Genomic DNA, 23,161 nt, shown 5'->3' on the forward strand with positions numbered 1-23,161 from the left:
TAGCAAGCACTCTTTTGTGTATTATTCCTCCACTGAGAGAAAAGCTACTAAAACCTTCCAAGGCAGTCCTTAGAGAGGCTCACCATGCACTAATCGGCATATTTTATGTACGTTTCTCAACAGCATTAGCTAAACTGAATTTGCTAATGACGAGCTCGATTAGAGTAGGCTCAGTAGGAGTAGAAACAAATGTGCTAAGGGTTCAGCTCAGAGCGTGTACTCTTACAGACCCGGTCTCTGTTTAAGCTGTGTGAGCTCTGAAGAGGAGCTTTGCTCTTGCAGACCAAAAAAAAAATGCAACACAACTCTAATAATGGCTTATTTCAGAACTAGGCCTCAAGTCCTCCTTTGGGGACTTTGAACTATTCCCAGCTTGCTGACTAGTGCAGATCTCTACTGTAGTTTGTTTCACACAATGAACATAGCTATATTGACAAAGCAAAAAGCATAAATCAGCACATTTAAAGAGCCACTATGTTTAAATGTTCAAAGTTGCTTTCACACCAATTTGCTTGCTGATTTGTTTTTCTTTCAAGATATCCAGAACGGGCGGCACGGTGGTGTAGTGGTTAGCGCTGTCGCCTCACAGCAAGAAGGTCCTGGGTTCGAGCCCCGGGGCCGGTGAGGGCCTTTCTGTGTGGAGTTTGCATGTTCTCCCCGTGTCCGCGTGGGTTTCCTCCGGGTGCTCCGGTTTCCCCCACAGTCCAAAGACATGCAGGTTAGGTTAACTGGTGACTCTAAATTGACTGTAGGTGTGAATGTGAGTGTGAATGGTTGTCTGTGTCTATGTGTCAGCCCTGTGATGACCTGGCGACTTGTCCAGGGTGTACCCTGCCTTTCGCCCGTAGTCAGCTGGGATAGGCTCCAGCTTGCCTGCGACCCTGTAGAAGGATAAAGCGGCTAGAGATAATGAGATGAGATATCCAGAACACATCATATTTCTGCAGCTCTGTTCTTGGCTCAGTTTGTGGTCAGTTTAGTAGCTTACATCTTTTAAAAATACTGCTTGCAATGCAAACACTTTCTTCAGTTGAGTCAGTTCAGGGTCAAATCACTGGAATCGAAGTGCATTAGGAGTTGCTTTGGAATGGAACCGAGCTCACGTCACTCAAAATCTCAGACCGCTTGTTTTGATCCCCACCTGAGTGTAGTTGCTGTTCTCACCTGTTCAGACAAACCACGCCAAGGAAGGGAACTGTACCACGGTGTGATTAAATTAACTAAATGCTGCATATGTGAAAGCACCCTGCCTCTAGGTCAATAATAATGATGCAATTTTAAATATATCTTTTAAAAAAAGTTTGATTTGCAATATTGCCAAGCAATTCATCTAGCAATATTCTTCACTGCAGGCATCTGTTTACTCCTTTCCGGTCCAGAAATTTGTTGGGGGGTTGTTTGCCAGGGGGAAGAGAATGATGCATCAAAATTTTCAGTGCAACTGCAATTTGCCTCACAGCAGGAGAGGGCTTTAAAAAATGAAAAATGTCTCCGTTGACCTGAACACAGAACATGGGAGCCAGAAATTAATTTGTAAACTGATCATAATAAAGGATTTGATGTTAAATTAAATCACTGTGAAAATCATCATTACAATCAGGATTCATGCAACTCGTATCTAATTTAAAATGTTTTACTATGTGGGCCGACTAATAGCACGGGTAGGCATTTTTCAAATGGTCCACTTTATCATAGCAGAGAATGAATTAGTTCATTAAATAATTATCTAATATAGAAACAATTCAATAAAAACACACATACAATAAAGGTTATTTACTTCATTAAAATATTGATAGAGGTCAGTGGAAAAAAGACAGGAGAGCAAGTAACAAAGGCTGACTCTTAATTTCACTAAAAATAAATCCATATTTTGTTATGCAATGCAAATGTTGATTTTGCTAGAACAATTAAAATAAACCCTGGACTTGTTTGTTCTATGTCTTAGAGTCAGAATTATATGAAGTTATCAGATAATTATAATTTGGTATTCACTTCAGCAGTCTGGCACAACTAATCACAGTTTAAGGCAGGTAGCTGTCTTGGAAGAGTGAGGAGCCAAGGCTTTATTAGAGAAATTGCTCTTCTGTGCTTATATCGAATTATTATACATTAAGACGTGAGCTCCTCTTGTATGTTTTATGAAATAAGACATTGGACTCTGTGCAGAATGTACAGTATGCTGAATGTGAAAATATTTTGCAGTTTAAAAAAAAGAAGAATTCTCTGGCATAAAATCCAAATCACCCAAAAATGTAAGTACCCCAGAACCTATACAGTATACCTATGTTTTCATAACAGTGCTTGAAGAAAATCGAAATATCATGGACAAATTATTTATTTATTAGTTAGTCCCCAAGGCAAGTAAAATCTCTAGTGTGTTTGTGCAGTCCCACTTTTTGGTTGCCTGGAAAGATAATAGACAAAGCTAAAGACTGGTAGCTAAGAAAATGTAGAACCCAAATATGGGGAGCTACGGAGTTAGAGTATGTGTTAGTTATGTGCTTAATACAGAATAATTAGATTTTTATTGTAACATATTAAACAACAAAAGGTCTGCAAGTCACTGGACAACATTTCACCTATGTTCTGTCCTACCACCTTAAAGATGATATTTGAGTCTAGCATCTTTATTTTCTGTTGTAATATTTAACTGCGGCGGCACGGTGGTGTAGTGGTTAGCGCTGTCGCCTCACAGCAAGAAGGTCCTGGGTTCGAGCCCCGGGGCCGGCGAGGGCCTTTCTGTGTGGAGTTTGCATGTTCTCCCCATGTCCGCGTGGGTTTCCTCCGGGTGCTCCGGTTTCCCCCACAGTCCAAAGACATGCAGGTTAGGTTAACTGGTGACTCTAAATTGACCGTAGGTGTGAATGTGAATGGTTGTCTGTGTCTATGTGTCAGCCCTGTGATGATCTGGTGACTTGTCCAGGGTGTACCCCGCCTTTCGCCCGTAGTCAGCTGGGATAGGCTCCAGCTTGCCTGCGACTCTGTAGAAGGATAAAGTGGCTAGAGATAATGAGATGAGATATTTAACTGCAAGGTGGCTGTGAGTAGTATGTCAATGTGCTGTGATTTGTTGTGCTTGATGTCAGTGTTCAGTATTTTTGCATGGTCCTGATACTAAAAAGATCATCTGTCGACCATGTATGTTCATTAATCCCCTTAGTAAAAATGTTCTACTGTCAGTAAGATAGCACCTCAGTCGATGTATGTAGTGCAGCAGGTGGTGGGATATGGAAGTGTGCGATATATTTAAACCCAAGTCCCAGATGAAAACTATAGGAAGTAGTCTTTTTCTCTCTTCATTGGGCAGCATTCTGAACAAACTTACTGCCACACAACTACAGATAAAAAAATAATAATAATATAAAAAATAAGAATAATAACACAAGTTATTATTAAGTATTATAAGTTATTATTTATTATTATAAGTACTGCCTCGCCTGGCAGTACTTATTTTATACCTATATATATATATATATATATATATATATATATATATATATATATATATATATATATATATAATGGTAATATTTCTCAATCATCAGGTGTCACATTATAGTCCTATGAAAATTCAGGACCTTGAGTTTGAAATTTCAAAGTCATTCAAGGTCAAAGGTCATGGTGGCAACTGAAAGCCAATATGGGGCTTCTTATATATGATAATGGTAAACATCTGGCTATCATGAACCATTTTAAACTTATAGCCCTTTGAAAAACCTGTACAGGCTAGCTAGGCAGAGAAACAGGGAAGCGAGGGATGTACAGCAGGTAAGAGTGATGAAAGATTTAAATGGAAATGTGCTGACAAACAAAGAGAGTGTATTAAGAAGGTGGAAAGAGAACTTTGAGGATTTATTAAATGAGGAGAATCCAAGAGAGAAAATGTCAGATTCGTTGGAGACAGCAAATCAGGAAGCAGAGTTGGTTAGTAAGGATGAGTTGAGGGCAATCATGAAAACAATGAAGACTGGGAAAGCAGTCGGACCAGATGGTATCCCAGTTGAGGCTTGGAGATGTTTGGGTGAGACGGCTGTGGAGTTCTTAACGAGATTGTTTCATAAGATCCTAGAGAATGAGAAAATGCCAGATGAATGGAGAGTGTGCTAGTCCCAATATACAAGAATAAGGGAGATGTACAGAGCTGCAGTAATTACAGAGGGATAAAATTGATGAGCCACACCATGAAGCTATGGGAAAGGGTATTGGAGGCAAGATTGAGAAGAGAGGTAGCAATCTGTGAACAGCAGTACGGGTTTATGCCAAGGAAGAGCACGTCAGATGCAATTTTTGCTTTAAGAACGTTAATGGAGAAGTACAGGGAAGGCCAGAGAAAGCTACATTGTGTGTTTGTAGACCTGGAGAAGGCATACGATAGAGTGCTGAGAGATGAGTTATGGTATTGTATGAGAAAGTGTGGAGTGAATGAGAAGTATATCAGAGTGGTGCAAGACATGTATGAGAACAGTGAAACAGCAGTGAGGTGTGCAGTTGGAACGACTGAATGGTTCAAGGTGAAGGTGGGACTTCATCAAGGATCTGCTTTGAGTCCTTTCTTGTTTGCCATAGTGATGGATAGCTTGACAGATGAAGTAAGGCAAGAGTCACCATGGAACACGATGTTTGCGGATGATATTGTGATATGTGGTGAAAGTAGAAAGGAGGTTGAGCTGGGTTTGGAGAGATGGAGGTATGCATTGGAACGAAGAGGAATGAAGGTGAGCAGTAGCAAAACAGAATACATGTGCATCAATGAGAATGGGGATGAGAGTGTAGTGAAGGTGCAAGGAGTAGACGTAAAGAAAGTTGGTGAATTCAAGTACCTGGGGTCAACTGTGCAGGAAAATAGGGGCTGTGATAGTGAGGTGAGAAAGAGAGTGCAGGCAGGGTGGAGCAGTTGGAGATTTCTCAGGATTTCAGGAGTCATTTGTGATAAGAAAGTCCCAGTAAAAGTGAAAGGTAAGATGTATAAGATGGTATTGAGACCAGCTATGATGTATGGATTGGAGACAGTACCCTTAACAAAGAGACAGGAGGCAAAGTTGGAGGTGGTGGAGTTGAGGATGTTACGGTTTGCAATGGGAGTGACAAGGTTGGACAGGATAAGGAACGAGCACATCAGAGGGACAGCACATGTGGAGAGCTTGGGAATTAAGCTAAGAGAGATGAGACTGAGATGGTATGGACACATCCTATTTGTCACATGCACACTTCAAGCAGAGTGAAATTGATCCTCTGCATTTAACCCATCTGAAGCAGTGAACACACGCACACACACCCAGAGCAGTGGGCAGCCACACCAGAGCGCCCGGAGAGCAGTCAGGGGTCAGGTACCTCGCTCAAGGGCACCTCAGCCCAAGGCCGCCCCACGTCAACCTAACGTTCCTGAGAAAAGATGCAGAGCATGTTGGAAGGAGAATGTTGAGGATGGAGCTGCTGAGCACACGAAAACAAGGAAGGTCAAAAAGGAAATACATGTATGTGGTGAGAGAGGACATGAAAGTGGCAGGTGTGGTAGAGAAGGATGCAAAAGACAGGGAGCAATGGAGATGAAAGATCCGCTGTGGCAACCCCTAATCGGGAGCAGCCAAAAGAAGAAGAAAAAGCCCTTTGAAAACCCATGACCTTCAGTTTGACCTTTCAAGGTCACTCACTGTCAAAGGTCATGGTGCCAAATGAAAGCCCTTATGGCATTTCCTACAAGTTGATAATGGTAAATATCTCTCTACCATCAACCGTTTTCAAGTTACAGCCCTCTGAAAATCCGTGACTTTGAGTTTGACCTTTCAAGGTCACTCAAGGTCAAATATCATGATGCCAAATGAAAGGCCATATGGAAGTTCCTATAAGCTCATAATAGTAAACATCTGTCCCTCAGCAACCTTTTTTGAGTTATAATGGAAAATGTTATTTTGACAGAAAGGTTGACCTTTCCGGTGACCTTCACCTTGACCCGATTTACCCCCAAAATTTAGTCAGGTAATCTACGGACCACTGCCCATCTACCCTGAAAATTTGAAGTAAATCGGTGCAACCATCTAGACGCTAGATTGTTGACAGGCACACAAACAAACCGCGCTGATTACAATACCTCGCCCTGCTTACTCCATCGCTGGCAAGATAACTAGTCCTGGCACAAAAAAGCCTAAAAATCTGTTTATCCTCAGCTCTTGGCTCTGAATATATAAGAAATGGCCCAGGAATAATTCTCTTGCCAGCTTACAGTGGTGCTTGAAAGTTTGTGAACCCTTTAGAATTTTCTATATTTCTGCATAAATATGACCTAAAACGTCATCAGATTTTCACACAAGTCCTAAAAGTAGATAAAGAGAACCCAGTTAAACAAATAAGACAAAAATATTATACTTGGTCATTTATTTATTGAGGGAAATGATCCAATATTACATATCTGTGAGTGGCAAAAGTATGTGAACCTTTGCTTTCAGTATCTGGTGTGACCCCCTTGTGCAGCAATAACTGCAACTAAACATTTCCGCTAATTGTTGATCAGTCCTGCACACCAACTTGGAGGAATTTTAGCCCATTCCTCCGTACAGAACAGCTTCAACTCTGGGATGTTGGTGGGTTTCCTCACATGAACTGCTCACTTCAGGTCCTTCCACAACATTTCAATTGGATTAAGGTCAGGACTTTGACTTGGCCATTCCAAAACATTAACTTGATTCTTCTTTAACCATTCTTTGGTAGAACGACTTGTGTGCTTAGGGTCGTTGTCTTGCTGCATGACCCACCTTCTCTTGACATTCAGTTCATGGACAGATGTCCTGACATTTTCCTTTAGAATTCGCTGGTATAATTCAGAATTCATTGTTCCATCAATGATGGCAAGCCATCCTGGCCCAGATGCAGCAAAACAGGCCCAAACCATGATATTACCACCACCATGTTTCACAGATGGGATAAGGTTCTTATGCTGGAATGCAGTGTTTTCCTTTCTCCAAACATAACGCTTCTCATTTCAACCAAAAAGTTCTATTTTGGTCTCATCCATCCACAAAACATTTTTCCAATAGCCTTCTGGCTTGTCCACGTGATCTTTAGTAAACTGCAGATTAGCAGCAATGTTCTTTTTGGAGAGCAGTGGCTTTCTCCTTGCAACCCTGCCATGCACACCATTGTTGTTCAGTGTTCTCCTGATGGTGGACTCATGAACATTAACATTAGCCAATGTGAGAGAGGCCTTCAGTTGCTTAGAAGTTACCCTGGGGTCCTTTGTGACTTTGCCAACTATTACACGCCTTGCTCTTGGAGTGATCTTTGTTGGTCGACCACTCCTGGGGAGGGTAACAATGGTCTTGAATTTCCTCCATTTGCATACAATCTGTCTGACTGTGGATTGGTGGAGTACAAACTCTTTAGAGATGGTTTTGTAACCTTTTCCTGCCTGATGAGCATCAACAATGCTTTTTCTGAGGTCCTCAGAAATCTCCTTTGTTCGTGCCATGATACACTTCCACAAACGTGTTGTGAAGATCGGACTTTGATAGATCCCTGTTCTTTAAATAAAACAGGGTGCCCACTCACACCTGATTGTCATCCCATTGATTGAAAACACCTGACTCTAATTTCACCTTCAAATTAACTGCTAATCTTAGAGGTTCACATACTTTTGCCACTCACAGATATGTAATATTGGATCATTTTCCTCAATAAATAAATGACCAAGTATAATTTTTTTGTCTCATTTGTTTAACTGGGTTCTCTTTATCTACTTTCAGGACTTGTGTGAAAATCTGATGATGTTTTCAGTCATATTTATGCAGAAATATAGAAAATTCTCAAGGGTTCACAAACTTTCAAGCACCACTGTATGTCTCTCTGTAGTGCACACATAGACGCACGTAAATGTTCATTCTCAGAATCTCAACTCACCATCGTCATTGTCTGAGTGATTTGTTAAGTAGTTGCCAATCGGTTCAAAGTAAACTGTAACAATCCAAACTCTTATTTATCACTAACATTGGCAAGATAAGATGATCGCTAGCTTGGCATGCCAGACTGGTGGCGATAAATTTCTTATTACCACGTTATCTTCAGATGATTTGCATATCAGAGATGATTAGGCCAAAGTCCCTGAGCCTATTTCTAACAAGAAAGGGTTTGTTTGGTTTGTTTTATGTGTGTACTGTGAGAGTTTAATTTAAATAGTAATGAAGTTAAGACATGAAAAAGTAATTGATTGGTCCAAAGTCTCGAAGCCAATTTCTCATTCAATTAAGGTTTCATTTTGTTTTGGTTTTTTTTTTTAGTTTAATTTGAATAGGAATTAATGCAAAACATGAGAAAATATACTCAAACTTGTGAACCTCTGCAGTGTGAGCCAATAGAAAAAAAAAGAAGGCAGATGTGGTTTCTGAAAACCACTGAGCAAAAGAAAAGAAAGAAAGAAAGAAAGAAAGAAAGAAAGAAAGAAAGAAAGCACAACTTTATTCATCACACACTTGTGAAATTTCCTCTCTGCATTTAACCCATCTGAAGCAGTGAACACACACATGCACAATGAGCACACACACACATACCCAGAGCAGTGGGCAGCCACGCTAACAGCACCCAGGGAGCAGTTGGGAGTTAGGTGCCTCGCTCAGCCCAAGGCCGTCCCATATTAACCTAACCTGCATGTCTTTGGACTGTGGGGGAAACCGGAGCACCCGGAGGAAACCCACGCAAACATGGGGAAAACATGCAAACTCCACACAGAAAGGTCCTCGCCGGCCACTGGGTTCGAGCCCAGAACCTTCTTGCTGTGAGGTGACCGTGCTAACCACTACACCACCGTGCCGCCCCAAAGTGGTAGTAGCAATCACACTGCACTTTTTGTTGTGTTAAATTGGAAAAATTCAAATTTGCTTGTTACAAAGTGCCACTATGTTCCCTTCAAAGTTACATCACTCCATGAAAACCCATCATAGGCCTGATTTTTGCTCCACATTGGAAAAATAATGGTATGATTTACGTCTTTAGTCTTGTGAATAGCATTTATCTTGGACAGGTCAATCGAGCTGCTCTCCCAAGACCCATCATATCATGGTTGTCTCCACTCAGGTGTAATATGTCCATGTCCTCATTGTGCTGATAGATGGGTTGGTTGGGATGAGAGATCAGAGGAAGGCTTTAAATGGTGACGTGGCACTCTCTGCACCATTCACATCTTTCAGAACTTTCTGTCCCTTAGAGATACTCTCTCTCTCTCTCTCTCTCTCTCTCTCTCTCTCTCTCTCACACACACACATAGAACTGCATCTCCTGTAAGAGGATACAAAAATATTTTTGTCTGACTGCCCAAATTCCTATGATACTTATAAATTTAAGCAAATAAAAATCACTGTGGTGGCACTTCCTCTACCATTGATATGATGATAGCATGGAGAGATGGTTCCAAAGTCTGTGCCAACAGAGAGAAAAATGCTTCTAATGATTATAGCCATAGTAATTCCCATAACCATCCACTGCCTCTATTGTTTCCATCGTTCCCCAGGAAATTTTTTTATTTTTTAAATTAAAAATGATTTTAAATTAAAGATTATTTTCTCAAAATCATTTTTCCTACCTCCTCTATTACAACAGAGGAGGTAGGAAAAATGATTTTGAGAAAATCATGAAAATTCTAAGGCATGAAAAGAAGTGCACTGATGGTGGTGGGAGTTTTCATAGCCTGCTGTTTGCCTAAACATGTAAGCCATTGCTCAACTGGAAGTGGAGGGCAAATGTGTCCCACGGCTACAGAAGAACAAACCTGCTGCAGATTCGGTCCAACTGGGATACTTTAAGCTCACGTTATTGTGCACAAGCTACCAGTAGGTGAATTAATCAAAAGGTGCTCATGTGGCTGACCATTTTAACCCACGGACATTTTGGCTGAATAATGAGCTGCATGACTATTTATTCCACAGGCCTGTTGGTGTGTCGTTTGTTACGCTTAATGACTATATTTTTATTTCTAGAATCTTCTTTCCTTAACTGTGATTCTCTGATCAAGAGGAAAAAATTGTTTCCCGTTTTCAAAAGCTGTTTTTTTTCTCTTCATGCTGCAAAAAAAGAAAGAAAACAGAGCAATGTCAGTATGACTCTTGTCATTGTGTCAACCTCAATTAGCTAAAACAAGTGCTTTCCTCAACCAAGATCAATTACTTCTCCACGTCACTGGAACCCTACATGGGCTTGACAATTTACTGTTTTGCCACCCCGCCTGTTCTTTTAATTCTCTCCTGCATTGTGTTTGCTTATGTTAATGGTGAATTTGAAGTTATAATATCAGAGAGATTTTCATTAGATTGGATCACGTTACCAAGGACACACTTATGCTTCATTGCATTCTGGTAGTTTAGATTTAATTCCAAGTTATTTTGTTTATAAGTCTTGAATAATTAATGAACGATGACAGAGGTGTGTGTTTAATAGATGTGTATCACAGAGGACTGAGCCAAAGTCTCTGTCTCACAACCATTTAAGGATTATAAAACGGATACAAGCACCATAATGTACTATGCATTATTAAAGTAAAGGGATTTTTCCTCCACCATGGCTCACGCAAAGAGCTGATTGAGGAGATTAAAGAGTAATTACACTGTCAGCATTTTCAATCCGACTGTGAAGAGTCTCATTCAGACAGACAAATTTCCACTTGTCATCACCTGGTGAGAGTTCAAAGAATTGTGCTATGCTGAAACCTGCAACATTTCCACATTTCCTCCATCTGAAAACAACTCGTATTCAATGTGCGTCATAGGTGCTTAAATCGTTGCCTCGGATAGAGGGTCGTCCGGGTGCATCGCTGCCTCCCATGGACTTCAAAAAGCTGGAGGATGATCTGCGTGCAGCACATGGTAAGGACGTCACGCCTGAAGATGTGATGTCAGCAGCCATGTACCCGAAAGTCTTTCAGGAGTTTAAAGAGTTCACATCCCAGTTCGGGCCCGTTGAATGTCTCAATACACGCCTATTTTTTGATGGACCAAAAATTGCAGAGGAGTTCCAGGTAATGATCCTTAATCATTTTCACCCCCCTCCTCCGTCTGTTTCTTCTTTGTGCTCTGTCTGTCTTCTCTTACCTTTTTGTTACGTCTGGCTCTCTGTGTCTTCCATAAATTATAATAGCTGCTCAAATGATTCCTGTATCTGGGGCAGAGAGTTTTTACTGCCCCCCTCACAAGCCTTCTTTGCAGACAAGTCCATGCCCAATCCAGTTCAGGTTCTTTATAGTGCAGTGGGATTTGACCTCCTAAGCGTTGGCCAAAAGCTAGACCCCTCTTTCATCCTATTTTAATATTCAATGTCAATGACAGAAAAGTGCTAAATGAGTCTTCAGTGGTCAAACCTGTCCTTGTGCTAGAGCAGGTTAAACCAGAGTGGTGCAATGTGTGTTTGTGTGGATGGTGGTTAGGACAAGCTTTCCTTAGCAAACTGAATGTCAGGATATGAAGATTTAACAGCATACTTGTAAATAAAGAGCTCTCAAAATGTCTAAAAAAAATTGTCTGGCATCGTCCAGTCTATTTCATTTGCTTTCAGTAACTTGTAAATGTTGCTCTCAGCTAAATCCGCATTAATCCATACCACAGTAGTTGCTGTAACAGTGAGCACAAACATTGCGCCCACCTGTCAGGCAGAAACTACCAGGCACAGACATGCTCATGACCATGTGCTACGCACTGAGAGGAGATGAAAGGCCAGACCACCACAGCTAATCAGACAGAAAGATCTGGATGAAATGGAAACAAGCGAACTTTAATTCACCCTGCTGCCTACCATACCTCCAAAACTCCACTGATGAGGAGAAATCAGTGTGTGAGCATCCCAAATTATCAGTCATTGATTTTCTAAACATGCTTACACTTGCTTTTCTCATATCATTGGATAATGATCATGGTATCCTCAGTGGTGTTCTGTGAAATCCTGCATAATCCTCTCTTAAATAGACTGAAGTTTTTTGACAGTCTGGTTACCCTCATTCCTCAGAGTAAAACTTAAAGGAACAGTCCACCGTACTTCCATAATGAAATATGCTCTTGTCTGAATTGAGACGAGCTGCTCCGTACCTCTCCGAGCTTTGCGCGACCTCCCAGTCAGTCAGACGCAGTCAGACGCGCGGTCACTCCTGTTAGCAATGTAGCTAGGCTCAGTATGGCCAATGGTATTTTTTGGGGCTGTAGTTAGATGCGACCAAACTCTTCCGCGTTTTTCCTGTTTACATAGGTTTATATGACCAGTGACATGAAACAAGTTCAGTTACACAAATTGAAACGTAGCGATTTTCTATGCTATGGAAAGTCCGCACTATAATGACAGGCGTACTAACACCTTCTGCGCGCTTCGGCAGCGCATTGATACGGAGCTCAGATATCAATGCGCTGCCGAAGCGCGCAGAAGGTGTTAGTACGCCTGTCATTATAGTGCGGACTTTCCATAGCATAGAAAATCGCTACGTTTCAATTTGTGTAACTGAACTTGTTTCATGTCACTGGTCATATAAACCTATGTAAACAGGAAAAACGCGGAAGAGTTTGGTCGCATCTAACTACAGCCCCAAAAAATACCATTGGCCATACTGAGCCTAGCTACATTGCTAACAGGAGTGACAGCGCGTCTGACTGCGTCTGACTGACTGGGAGGTCGCGCAAAGCTCAGACAGGTACGGAGCAGCTCGTCTCAATTCAGATAAGAGCATATTTCATTATGGAAGTACGGTGGACTGTTCCTTTAACATGTAAGCTATCACTGATTATTCTATCCACATTCACTGGATATGAGCAATCGCGCGCTCTGATTGGCTACTCTACTACTAGAATATCAGCTCATATACCATGAGGAGAGAAAAACAAAATGGCGGAGCGTGTTTCTGAACCAACCGAGGATGAAATAAAAACTCTACTCGAAAACAAAACCTTAAAAAATACAAAAAAGCAACAAAATATGGAATAAAAGTATTTGATAAGAATTTTTTGTCAAGAATTATTATTATTATTATTATTATTATTATTATTATTGTAGCATTTTTCACAAATTGCTACCATCATTTCGCCGGTTTATTTACGTTCTAAGCGGAAATGATTTTGTCGGATGTTTTGTATAAAGGTTTTATTTATCGAATAAAAATAAAAATGCTCTGTTTCTCAAAATCCAATGAATGTGGACAGAATAAAATAGTTACTCCACTTAATCTCGTCGTACATGGCTTATAGCCGATCAGCTCGTTCGAATATCAGCACATGTATGACTCAGTTTCGTGGAATAGCTATTAACTGTTAGATTAGCGTGGTCTATATTAAGCAGTCACTGACACATACAACTTCCAAATAGTTGTGCCAATTTAACTACCCAACAGCATGTGGCTCGGGGCCTGCCAGAATCCTGAGTTCGCACTGTGCAAATCGGTCATCTCTCAGTCAGGGTTAAAACATGCATTTTTATTGCACGTGCACGCTCTCTCTCACTCTCTCTCTTTCTCATTTCACTTGTTCATTCCCCCTCCCTCTGTTTGTCACTCAGGTTGAGTTGGAAAGAGGAAAAACACTACATATCAAAGCCTTGGCTTTGGGGGACCTGAACAAAGCTGGACAGAGGGAGGTGTTTTTTGAACTTAATGGTCAGCTGAGGTCCGTCCTAGTCAAAGATATGGTGGCTATGAAGGTAAGCAAACTGAGAATCTTCAACAATGAACCTATCATACAGTACAAGCATTCTCATTCTCCTAGAAATCAGAACGACCCTTATTTCAGTCTCCAAAAAGAGCAAAACCATAATGAAGCTCAATTTTGAGGGGTTTTTTTTCAACAATGAACCCATCGTATAAACTTTCTCATTCTCCTAAAAATCAGAAATGCCCTTATTTTAGTCTGCAGAAACAGCAAAACCATAATGAAGCTCAATTTTTGGTAATAGCAGCTCATTACTGAGAAACTGTATCTTTTAAGCATCTTCCAAATCAGCAAGTGGCTTGGCACCATCTCACTTTCTATATATGGATGAGAAATTTATTATTTTCAGCCATTCCCAGTTCTCACTTTGCAGCTTTCACAGCACCGGTCAAAAATGGCACTTCCCTTCAATTTCCCACATAGCAGATGCCAGTCATTACTTTGATTAAACAGAAAAAATAAATTGTCAATCTGTCTTTTCTATAGTGTTTAATGCTACAAAAATAGTGCCACTGCTGCAAACTCTTATTGGGTAACACAGACTGTCAACAGCAAGTTTAAGCTATGTGCCAGTCTGACAAATTTGCTTTAAATCATAACTTGTGTTTGCTTATCCATCATAATTAATTGAGTAAAGTCTTCACAGCTGACTTCACCTAAAGAGACAGTGTAAGTTTGGCAATTCACTCCCTTTAGACTTGTAAATTAAATTATTTCAGTAAGTCTCTAAATACTTAAATCAAGATCACGTGCCTCCCTGGAACAGACTTAATTGAGGAAATGTGAACCACTATGTCATCACGCCTGACTTCAAATTAAGTGCAGAGTATAAAATCTGCAATTCTCAACCCTGGAGGCCTGGACTGAACACTGGCACAGCTGTAATGCTACAAAATGAGTTCAGATGTCAGGAGAGTTTTTGAATTCTGTCTAAGGCAGTTGGTCTTCATTTAAAAAGTATACTAGACTATGTGGGCGGCACGGTGGTGTAGTGGTTAGCGCTGTCGCCTCACAGCAAGAAGGTCCTGGGTTCGAGCCCCGGGGCCGGCGAGGGCCTTTCTGTGCGGAGTTTGCATGTTCTCCCCGTGTCCGCGTGGGTTTCCGCCGGGTGCTCCGGTTTCCCCCACAGTCCAAAGACATGCAGGTTAGGTTAACTGGTGACTCTAAATTGACCGTAGGTGTGAATGGTTGTCTGTGTCTATGTGTCAGCCCTGTGATGACCTGGCGACTTGTCCAGGGTGTACCCCGCCTTTCGCCCATAGTCAGCTGGGATAGGCTCCAGCTTGCCTGCGACCCTGTAGAAGGATAAAGCGGCTAGAGATAATGAGATGAGATGAGACTAGACTATGTCAATCACATCTGTCACATATTGTATGTGTGATCTCATGTCATCTCATTATCTCTAGCCGCTTTATCCTTCTACAGAGTCGCAGGCAAGCTGGAGCCTATCCCAGCTGACTACGGGCGAAAGGCGGGGTACACCCTGGACAAGTCGCCAGGTCATCACAGGGCTGACACATAGACACAGACAACCATTCACACTCACATTCACACCTACGGTCAATTTAGAGTCACCAGTTAACCTAACCTGCATGTCTTTGGACTGTGGGGGAAACCGGAGCACCCGGAGGAAACCCATGCGGACACGGGGAGAACATGCAAACTCCATACAGAAAGGCCCTCGCCGGCCATGGGGCTCGAACCCAGGACCTTCTTGCTGTGAGGCGACAGTGCTAACCACTACACCACCGTGCCGCCCCGTATGTGTGATTTATTATGAAAAATAATGGCATATTTCTCAGTACTGGAGACTATTTAAAAAAACTCAAAGAAGTCACTTTTAATGGAAGTCTAATGACAGCTGTTGAACTCCTTTAGTATACTTGTAGCTATATAAATAGTGGTCTGGGATAACCCATCGGAATTCTGAGAGCCGGCCAAAAATGATGAAATATCTGGTTTTGACAACAGTTTGGGTTTCTGCACATCAGTTCAAAATTATATAACCATTACAACGTAACAATAAAAGTTTTAAGGTGATAATACACAGGCAACTTTTTGGGCAATGTTGCCAGCAATGGGCAACCAGCTGAGACACAGAGCAACTAATTAGGGCAACAACCAATCAGATTCAGAGCTAACTCATAGCTAGCGATAACTTTCAGCTAACTATGTTAGCAAAAAACATCACAAGTTTGTTTTTTTTTCCCCTCTATGGAGTGGTGGTTAGCTAACAGCAGTGTACACTCAGCTGAAAAAAAAATCGATGTCTTACTTACAACCTGAGCACATAAAAATAGATGGTTTTCTAAGCATCTGATGAGGTAAATTCACCACTTTGGGTTTACACAGAACAATTTACAGGCATAAAAAGATACAAGTTGTCTCTCTTTTTCTTCGCTCCACTGCCATTGAGACGTCACCATTTTTGTTGAAAATTTCAGAAGCTCTCTGGTCATGTGATTCGCTGCTAGCACTCTGATTGGATGCTCTTAAAAAGTTGATCAAAATCGTTCAGATAGAAATTATGTTGGCCAATCTCAGTGGGAAAGTGCTGAAGTGCAAGTGCCCAGCAACACTGCCCAGAAAGTTGCCCTGTGTATCATCATCTTTAGGATGGGACAGACATGAGAGAATGTATTACCAAAGCAGCTCAAAAGCAGTGGGGAAGGATAATTACACAAACAGAAATTTAAATTGTAGAGATATTGAACTGAATTTAAGTACCACTGACTGTAGAATTTCTGAAAATGTTCAATAGTAACGGGTGGCTTGGATCAATTGCTATCAGGGCTAAGCCCCCTTTGTCTTTCAAAGATAAAAGTAAAATCAATATAAGGTTTCGTATTTTGGGCATTCGGGGCGGCACGGTGGTGTAGTGGTTAGCGCTGTCGCCTCACAGCAAGAAGATCTGGGTTCGAGCCCCATGGCCGGCAAGGGCCTTTCTGTGTGGAGTTTGCATGTTCTCCCCGTGTCCGCGTGGGTTTCCTCCGGGTGCTCCGGTTTCCCCCACAGTCCAAAGACATGCAGGTTAGGTTAACTGGTGACTCTAAATTGACCGTAGGTGTGAATGTGAGTGTGAATGGTTGTCTGTGTCTATGTGTCAGCCCTGTGATGGCCTGGCGACTTGTCCAGGGTGTACCCCGCCTTTCGCCCATAGTCAGCTGGGATAGGCTCCAGCTTGCCTGCGACCCTGTAGGACAGGATAAAGCGGCTAGAGATAATGAGATGAGATGAGATTTTGGGCATTCACATAATCTTATCTGCAGTTAACAAACATTTTAAAGAGGATTATTTGTATTTTTTTGAAACCTGGTATAACAGCACCACTGGCAGTCATACAAAAAAAAAAACCACATAGAATGATATGAAGCGAGGCTGTGGGCTAACTAAGCAACCCAGGGCTGTAGGTTCAAGCAGCGAGTCAGTGACAGTCATGACCCATGATTACACAACATGACACACACGTGTGTGTGTGTGTGTGTGTGTGTGTGTGCGCACCCCTAGTTTTGAGCTCAAATGGGCTAATATAGTCAAACACATTTTGGTGACGTTTCCATAATACATTACCAGTAGGCATGTTACAGACTCGGTCGCAGGTGTAATAAAGGTGAATAAAGTGGATTATTTACTCAATGGTTATTTTTCTACTAAAATGTTTGGAGGAAAAACTGATAGTTGATAGACTGAGCACACATCATTTAATCAACATAAAAATTGCACAAACGGACTGATGACAAAACAGTAAGTTTAATGTTTTTTGGTTTCAACAAAAGGGTTACAACTTTACTGTGTACTGTGTTTGTTATTCAGATGAAATGCAATTCAGATTCAAATGCCAAAGGTTTTACATAAAGTTTTCAATTATATATTAGTATTGGTATGGGTGAACAGATTTTCCATCTTTTACTTTGTTATGGAAAATGTGTCAAAATTATTGTCCATGATATTTATCAGTGATTCCACAAAATCGAGTCATACATGAGCTGACACGCCTCATCGGCTATAAACCATGTACGATGAAATTGAATGGAATAACTGTTTTTTTCTTTCCACATTCACTGGATTTTCAGAAACACAGCATTGTTATTTTTATTTTTTGCAAATTTGATGAATAAAAACTTTATACAAAACATCCAATGAAATAATTTCTGCTTAGAATGTACAGTGTTACTTGAAAGTTTATGAACTCTTTAGAATTTTCTATATTTTTCTGCATAAATATGACCTAAAACATCATCAGATTTTCACACAAGTCCTAAAAGTAGATAAAGAGAACCCAGTTAAACAAATGAGACAAAAATATTATACTTGGTCATTTAGTTATTGAGGAAAATGATCCAATATTACATATCAGTGAGTGGCAAAAGTATGTGAACCTGTAGGATTAGCAGTTAATTTGAAGGTGAAATTAGTGTCAGGTGTTTTCAATCAATGGGATGACAATCAGGTGTGAGTGGGCACCCTGTTTTATTTAAAGAACAGGGATCTATCAAAGTCTGATCTTCACAACACATGTTTGAGGAAGTGTATCATGGCACGAACAAAGGAGATTTCTGAGGACCTCAGAAAAAGCGTTGTTGATGCTCATCAGGCTGGAAAAGGTTACAAAACGATCTCTAAAGAGTTTGGACTCCACCAATCCACAGTCAGACAGGTTGTGTACAAATGGAAGAAATTCAAGACCATTGTTACCCTCCCCAGGAGTGGTCGACCAACAAAGATCACTCCAAGAGCAAGGCATGCAATAGTCGAAAAGGTCACAAAGGACCCCAGGGTAACTTCTAAGCAACTGAAGGCCTCTCTCACATTGGCTAATGTTAATGTTCATGAGTCCACCATCAGGAGAACACTGAACAACAATGGCATGTATGGCAGGGTTGCAAGGAGAAAGCCACTGCTCTCCAAAAAGAACATTGCTGCTCGTCTGCAGTTTGCTAAAGATCATGTGGACAAGCCAGAAGGCTACTGGAAAAATGTTTTGTGGACAGATGAGACCAAAATAGAACTTTTTGGTTTAAATGAGAAGCATTATGTTTGGAGAAAGGAAAACACTGCATTCCAGCATAAGAACCTTATCCCATCTGTGAAACATGGTGGTGGTAGTATCGTGGTTTGGGCCTGTTTTGCTGCATCTGGGCCAGGATGGCTTGCTGTCATTGATGGAACAATGAATTCTGAATTATACCAGTGAATTCTAAAGGAAAATGTCAGGACATTTGTCCCTGAACTGAATCTCAAGAGAAGGTGGGTCATGCAGCAAGACAATGACCCTAAGCACACAAATCGTTCTACCAAAGAATGGTTAAAGAAGAATAAAGTTAATGTTTTGGAATGGCCAAGTCAAAGTCCTGACCTTAATCCAATCAAAATGTTGTGGAAGGACCTGAAGCGAGCAGTTCATGTGAGGAAACCCACCAACATCCCAGAGTTGAAGCTGTTCTGTATGGAGGAATGGACTAAAATTCCTCCAAGCCGGTGTGCAGGACTGATCAACAGTTACCGGAAACGTTTAGTTGCAGTTATTACTGCACAAGGGGATCACACCAGATACTTAAACCAAAGGTTTACATACTTTTGCCACTCACAGATATGTAATATTGGATCATTTTCCTCAATAAATAAATAAATGACCAAGTATCATATTTTTGTCTCATTTGTTTAACTGGGTTCTCTTTATCTACTTTTAGGACTTGTGTGAAAATCTGATGATGTTTTAGGTCATATTTATGCAGAAATATAGAAAATTCTAAAGGGTTCACAAACTTTCAAGCACCACTGTAAACAAACCGGTGAAATGATAGTAGCAATTTGTGAAAAATGGTAGAATGATAATTCTTGAAAAATAAAAAAAGATACATTCTTACCATCAAACACTTTTATTCCATATTTTGTTGCTTTTTTATTTTTGGGGGGGGGTTATTTTCAAGTAGAGGTTTTATTTCATCCTCGGTTGGTTCAGCAACACACTCTGCCATTTTGTTTTTCTCTACTCACAGTATATGAACTGATATCCTAGTAGTAGAGTAGCCAATCAGAGTGTGTGATTGCTCATATCCAGTGAATGTGGATACAATAATCTCATATATACTACAGGAGTGATGTGATGAATTTAGAGTATTCCCTCAATCACTGTAATCTGAATCTTGTGTACTACCTTCAGGAGATGCACTTCCATCCAAAGGCTTTGAAGGACATCAAGGGTCAGGTGGGAGCCCCCATGCCAGGGAAGGTGGTGGAGGTGAAAGTGAAGCAGGGTCAGAAGGTGGAGAAAGGTCAACCCCTCTGTGTGCTCAGCGCCATGAAGATGGAGACTGTGGTGAACTCGCCTCTCACAGGAACCGTGGCCAAGGTGTACATCAAGACTGATAGCACACTGGAAGGGGATGATTTGATCCTGGAGATCACAGAGTAAAGGTTAAAGATCAGGAACAGGGCAGAGGTTAAAAAAACACAAGCCCACTAGCGCTGATGACGCTTGACTATTAACTTTCCTAATTGGGATTCAATTTCAATAATACATTTCAAGCAGCTTTAAATATACATTACAAGTACAAGAGAGGTGTAATATCCACAATATTAATATTTTATTCAGCACTACAAAATGTGACTAGAGTGTAGGATTGCAGTTCTCTTTCTGTCATCAGTTTGAAACACACATCTTCACCGAGCAAAACTTTCTGTGGCATTTTGTATCAAGCTACTCTGTGACAGAGTTATATTTTCCACTGTGATGAGTCCAGTATTGAAAGTGATAAATGAATTTATTGCCTGTTAACGTGACTAATCTAATCATTGTACATTATGAAAATGTATGACGTTTAATTTGTGTGTTTGTACGAGATCTCTTCCGGATCAAAGTACACTAATTTTGTCTTAATGGTACATTAGTGAATTATAATATTTTACATCTATTAATATCAAGCTCTCTGGAACATGCATTACCAATTAAAGCAGAACATTAGACGGGTTGTCATGATAATGTATCTTACATAATCGCACATGCTAAAAATTCACAGAATTATTGAACCATTTTAGAATTAAATTATAAAAGCAAGCTAATGTTTGTTTCAGTGTAAATCTTTGAATGTTGAACAGCCATTATTGTTTATATCAAGCCCTTTAAACCAGTATATTGCAAAACAGTGTGCAATAATGATGCAACAGAAAGTGGTCATGATCAAATCCTTCTTTCTTGTCCTTCTCCAAGCCCACCTTCTCCATCCCTGGATGCTTTGTAACATGACCTACAAAGGCTTGAGTACTACTGTTTATGCTACTACTGTTAGTGTAGAGTCACATGTTAATTGTAACATGATGGAGCATCTTCATCTTCAGAGTGTGCACTGGTTCACTTCATTCAAACTTTCATCATTCTGCAGTGTAGTGTTCTGTACGCTGGCTCACCTCGTTCCATCCCATTCAGCCTCACAGCCGTAAACACTGCCTCATCTCATTCAAGATTTCATCTTTCTGCACTTTTTGGAAGTCTAAACTGTTCTGAAGAGTAGTAGTAGGCTACAGCACTTTAAGATATACAGTGCCTTAGATGAGTATTTTCCCCCACTTGAACTTTTCTACATCTCATCTCATCTCATTATCTGTAGCCGCTTTATCCTGTTCTACAGGGTCGCAGGCAAGCTGGAGCCTATCCCAGCTGACTACGGGCGAAAGGCGGGGTACACCCTGGACAAGTCGCCAGGTCATCACAGGGCTGACACATAGACACAGACAACCATTCATACTCACATTCACACCTACGGTCAATTTAGAGTCACCAGTTAACCTAACCTGCATGTCTTTGGACTGTGGGGGAAACCGGAGCACCCGGAGGAAACCCACGGGGAGAACATGCAAACTCCGCACAGAAAGGCCCTTGTCGGCCACGGGGCTCGAAACCGGACCTTGTTGCTGTGAGGCGACAGTGCTAACCACTTCACCGCCGTGCCACCCCAACTTTTCTACATTTTTTTAGTATTACAAACTGCCACTGAAATGGATTTAATTGAAGTTATATGTCGTAAATCTATACAAAATAGGCCACACTACTGTATTTAACTGTGTGGGGGGGAGGGTAGACATTGGTCAGAGAGACAACCAAGAGTCTAAAGGCCCTTTAACACAGATATTCTGCAATACTGCCATTAAGAAAACCCCTCATTATGCCAGCTTTGGTTGTTTACACTGAACCAAAGCAAGTCTGGATAAAGCAGCACCAATGTGTGTTTTTACGTTGCATTCCAGTGTTCCGGAACCAGAGGCATGACGTAAGTACTGGGGTCTAATGTGATGCATAACATACTATATACATACATACATACGGTACATACATACATACATGCATAACCTATCATTCCTTACAGCACTTAAAGTTAGACGGCCTTTCGATTTCATAAAATCGGTAAAATTTAGTTCCCTCTGAAGTTTGGTCATTGTGGTATATGTTTATTTCTGTAATATCTCAAAAAATCAGGCCATTCTGTGGCTGGGAAGTTATTTAATTTGAGGGGATTCCCCTAACAAATGTGCATGAAATTGCTCACTTCGCACAGTCAAAGCAGACAGAGGAAGTCCGTGTGCGTATGCACAGGTTTAACAACTACTTCTTCTTTTGGGTTTTATGGCAGCTGGCATCCACAGTATTGCATTACTGCCATCTACAGGTTTACCTTGACCGTGCACTGACAGTTACATCATTCTGTCACTAAACGAACAGCTGATCACACCGAGGTGCTCGCTGACTGCCGATATTTATTATTTTGGTCCTGTGTTCCCTTTCCTTCGCAACATAACGTCTTTTCTTCTTGCTTTCCATTATTGTAGTCAGTCTTTCACATTTCATTCGCACACTCACGTCCTTCATTTTTCTCTCCTGTTTCAAATTTGTATCCCACAATGCCTTGCGCAAACAGGGAAAGCCCACCACATGATGCATGACATAGTATCTTGAATTGGGTCATGGTGAAGCAGGAAAAAATAGCAGAGAATTTAGGGTCACGTGGCTCTAAATTCATTAATTGTTCTATAAAAAAAACTAATAAAATTGGTCATCTGTGATTCGAATTCAGTAGCTTTTGATCCACTAAACAAAAATAATTGGGTGTCAGGGAAAATTCTTTTTATGACCTACACTTAAAGTCTGGAAGGCAGTCTACCTTTAAGGCATCAACTTAATTTAAGTTGGTATGACCAACAGTCTTTCTCCATCTACGTTCCTGAAGAAATAACTCCACTGAAGCGCCCAGTTCTTCTTGGAACTTTTTAACATTTTCATACACAGTCTTGTGGTGGAATCCAACTTTACTCAACTTTTCATCTACAAACATCAACCTCTTGGTAAGTGTTTTGTTAGATGACTCTATTACATGGGCAATCCATTTAATGTTTTGTTTTTTAATGTACTGTTCAATTTTTTTGTGTTTCTCGCCCATAGTCAGCTGGGATAGGCTCCAGCTTGCCTGCGACCCTGTAGGACAGGATAAGCGGCTACAGATAATGGATGTTAACAA

The 23,161-nt window shown here is 40.9% G+C and overlaps 1 protein-coding gene across 1 annotated transcript in view; it reads left to right on the top strand.

Annotated features, from left to right (window-relative positions):
* The window catches only part of pcxb (pyruvate carboxylase b), a 482,389-nt gene extending 461,963 nt beyond the window's left edge, over positions 1-20,426 (top strand). The window contains exons 18-20 of the mRNA XM_060924639.1: positions 10,745-10,993; positions 13,504-13,644; positions 19,816-20,426. Coding sequence (XP_060780622.1) covers positions 10,745-10,993; positions 13,504-13,644; positions 19,816-20,067 — 642 coding nt within the window. The 3' untranslated portion in view covers positions 20,068-20,426. The remainder of the gene's footprint in view (positions 1-10,744; positions 10,994-13,503; positions 13,645-19,815) is intronic.
* Positions 20,427-23,161: the final 2,735 nt, after the last annotated feature.

This window comes from Neoarius graeffei, chromosome 1, assembly GCF_027579695.1.
Source record: "Neoarius graeffei isolate fNeoGra1 chromosome 1, fNeoGra1.pri, whole genome shotgun sequence".
Taxonomy (NCBI): domain Eukaryota; kingdom Metazoa; phylum Chordata; class Actinopteri; order Siluriformes; family Ariidae; genus Neoarius; species Neoarius graeffei.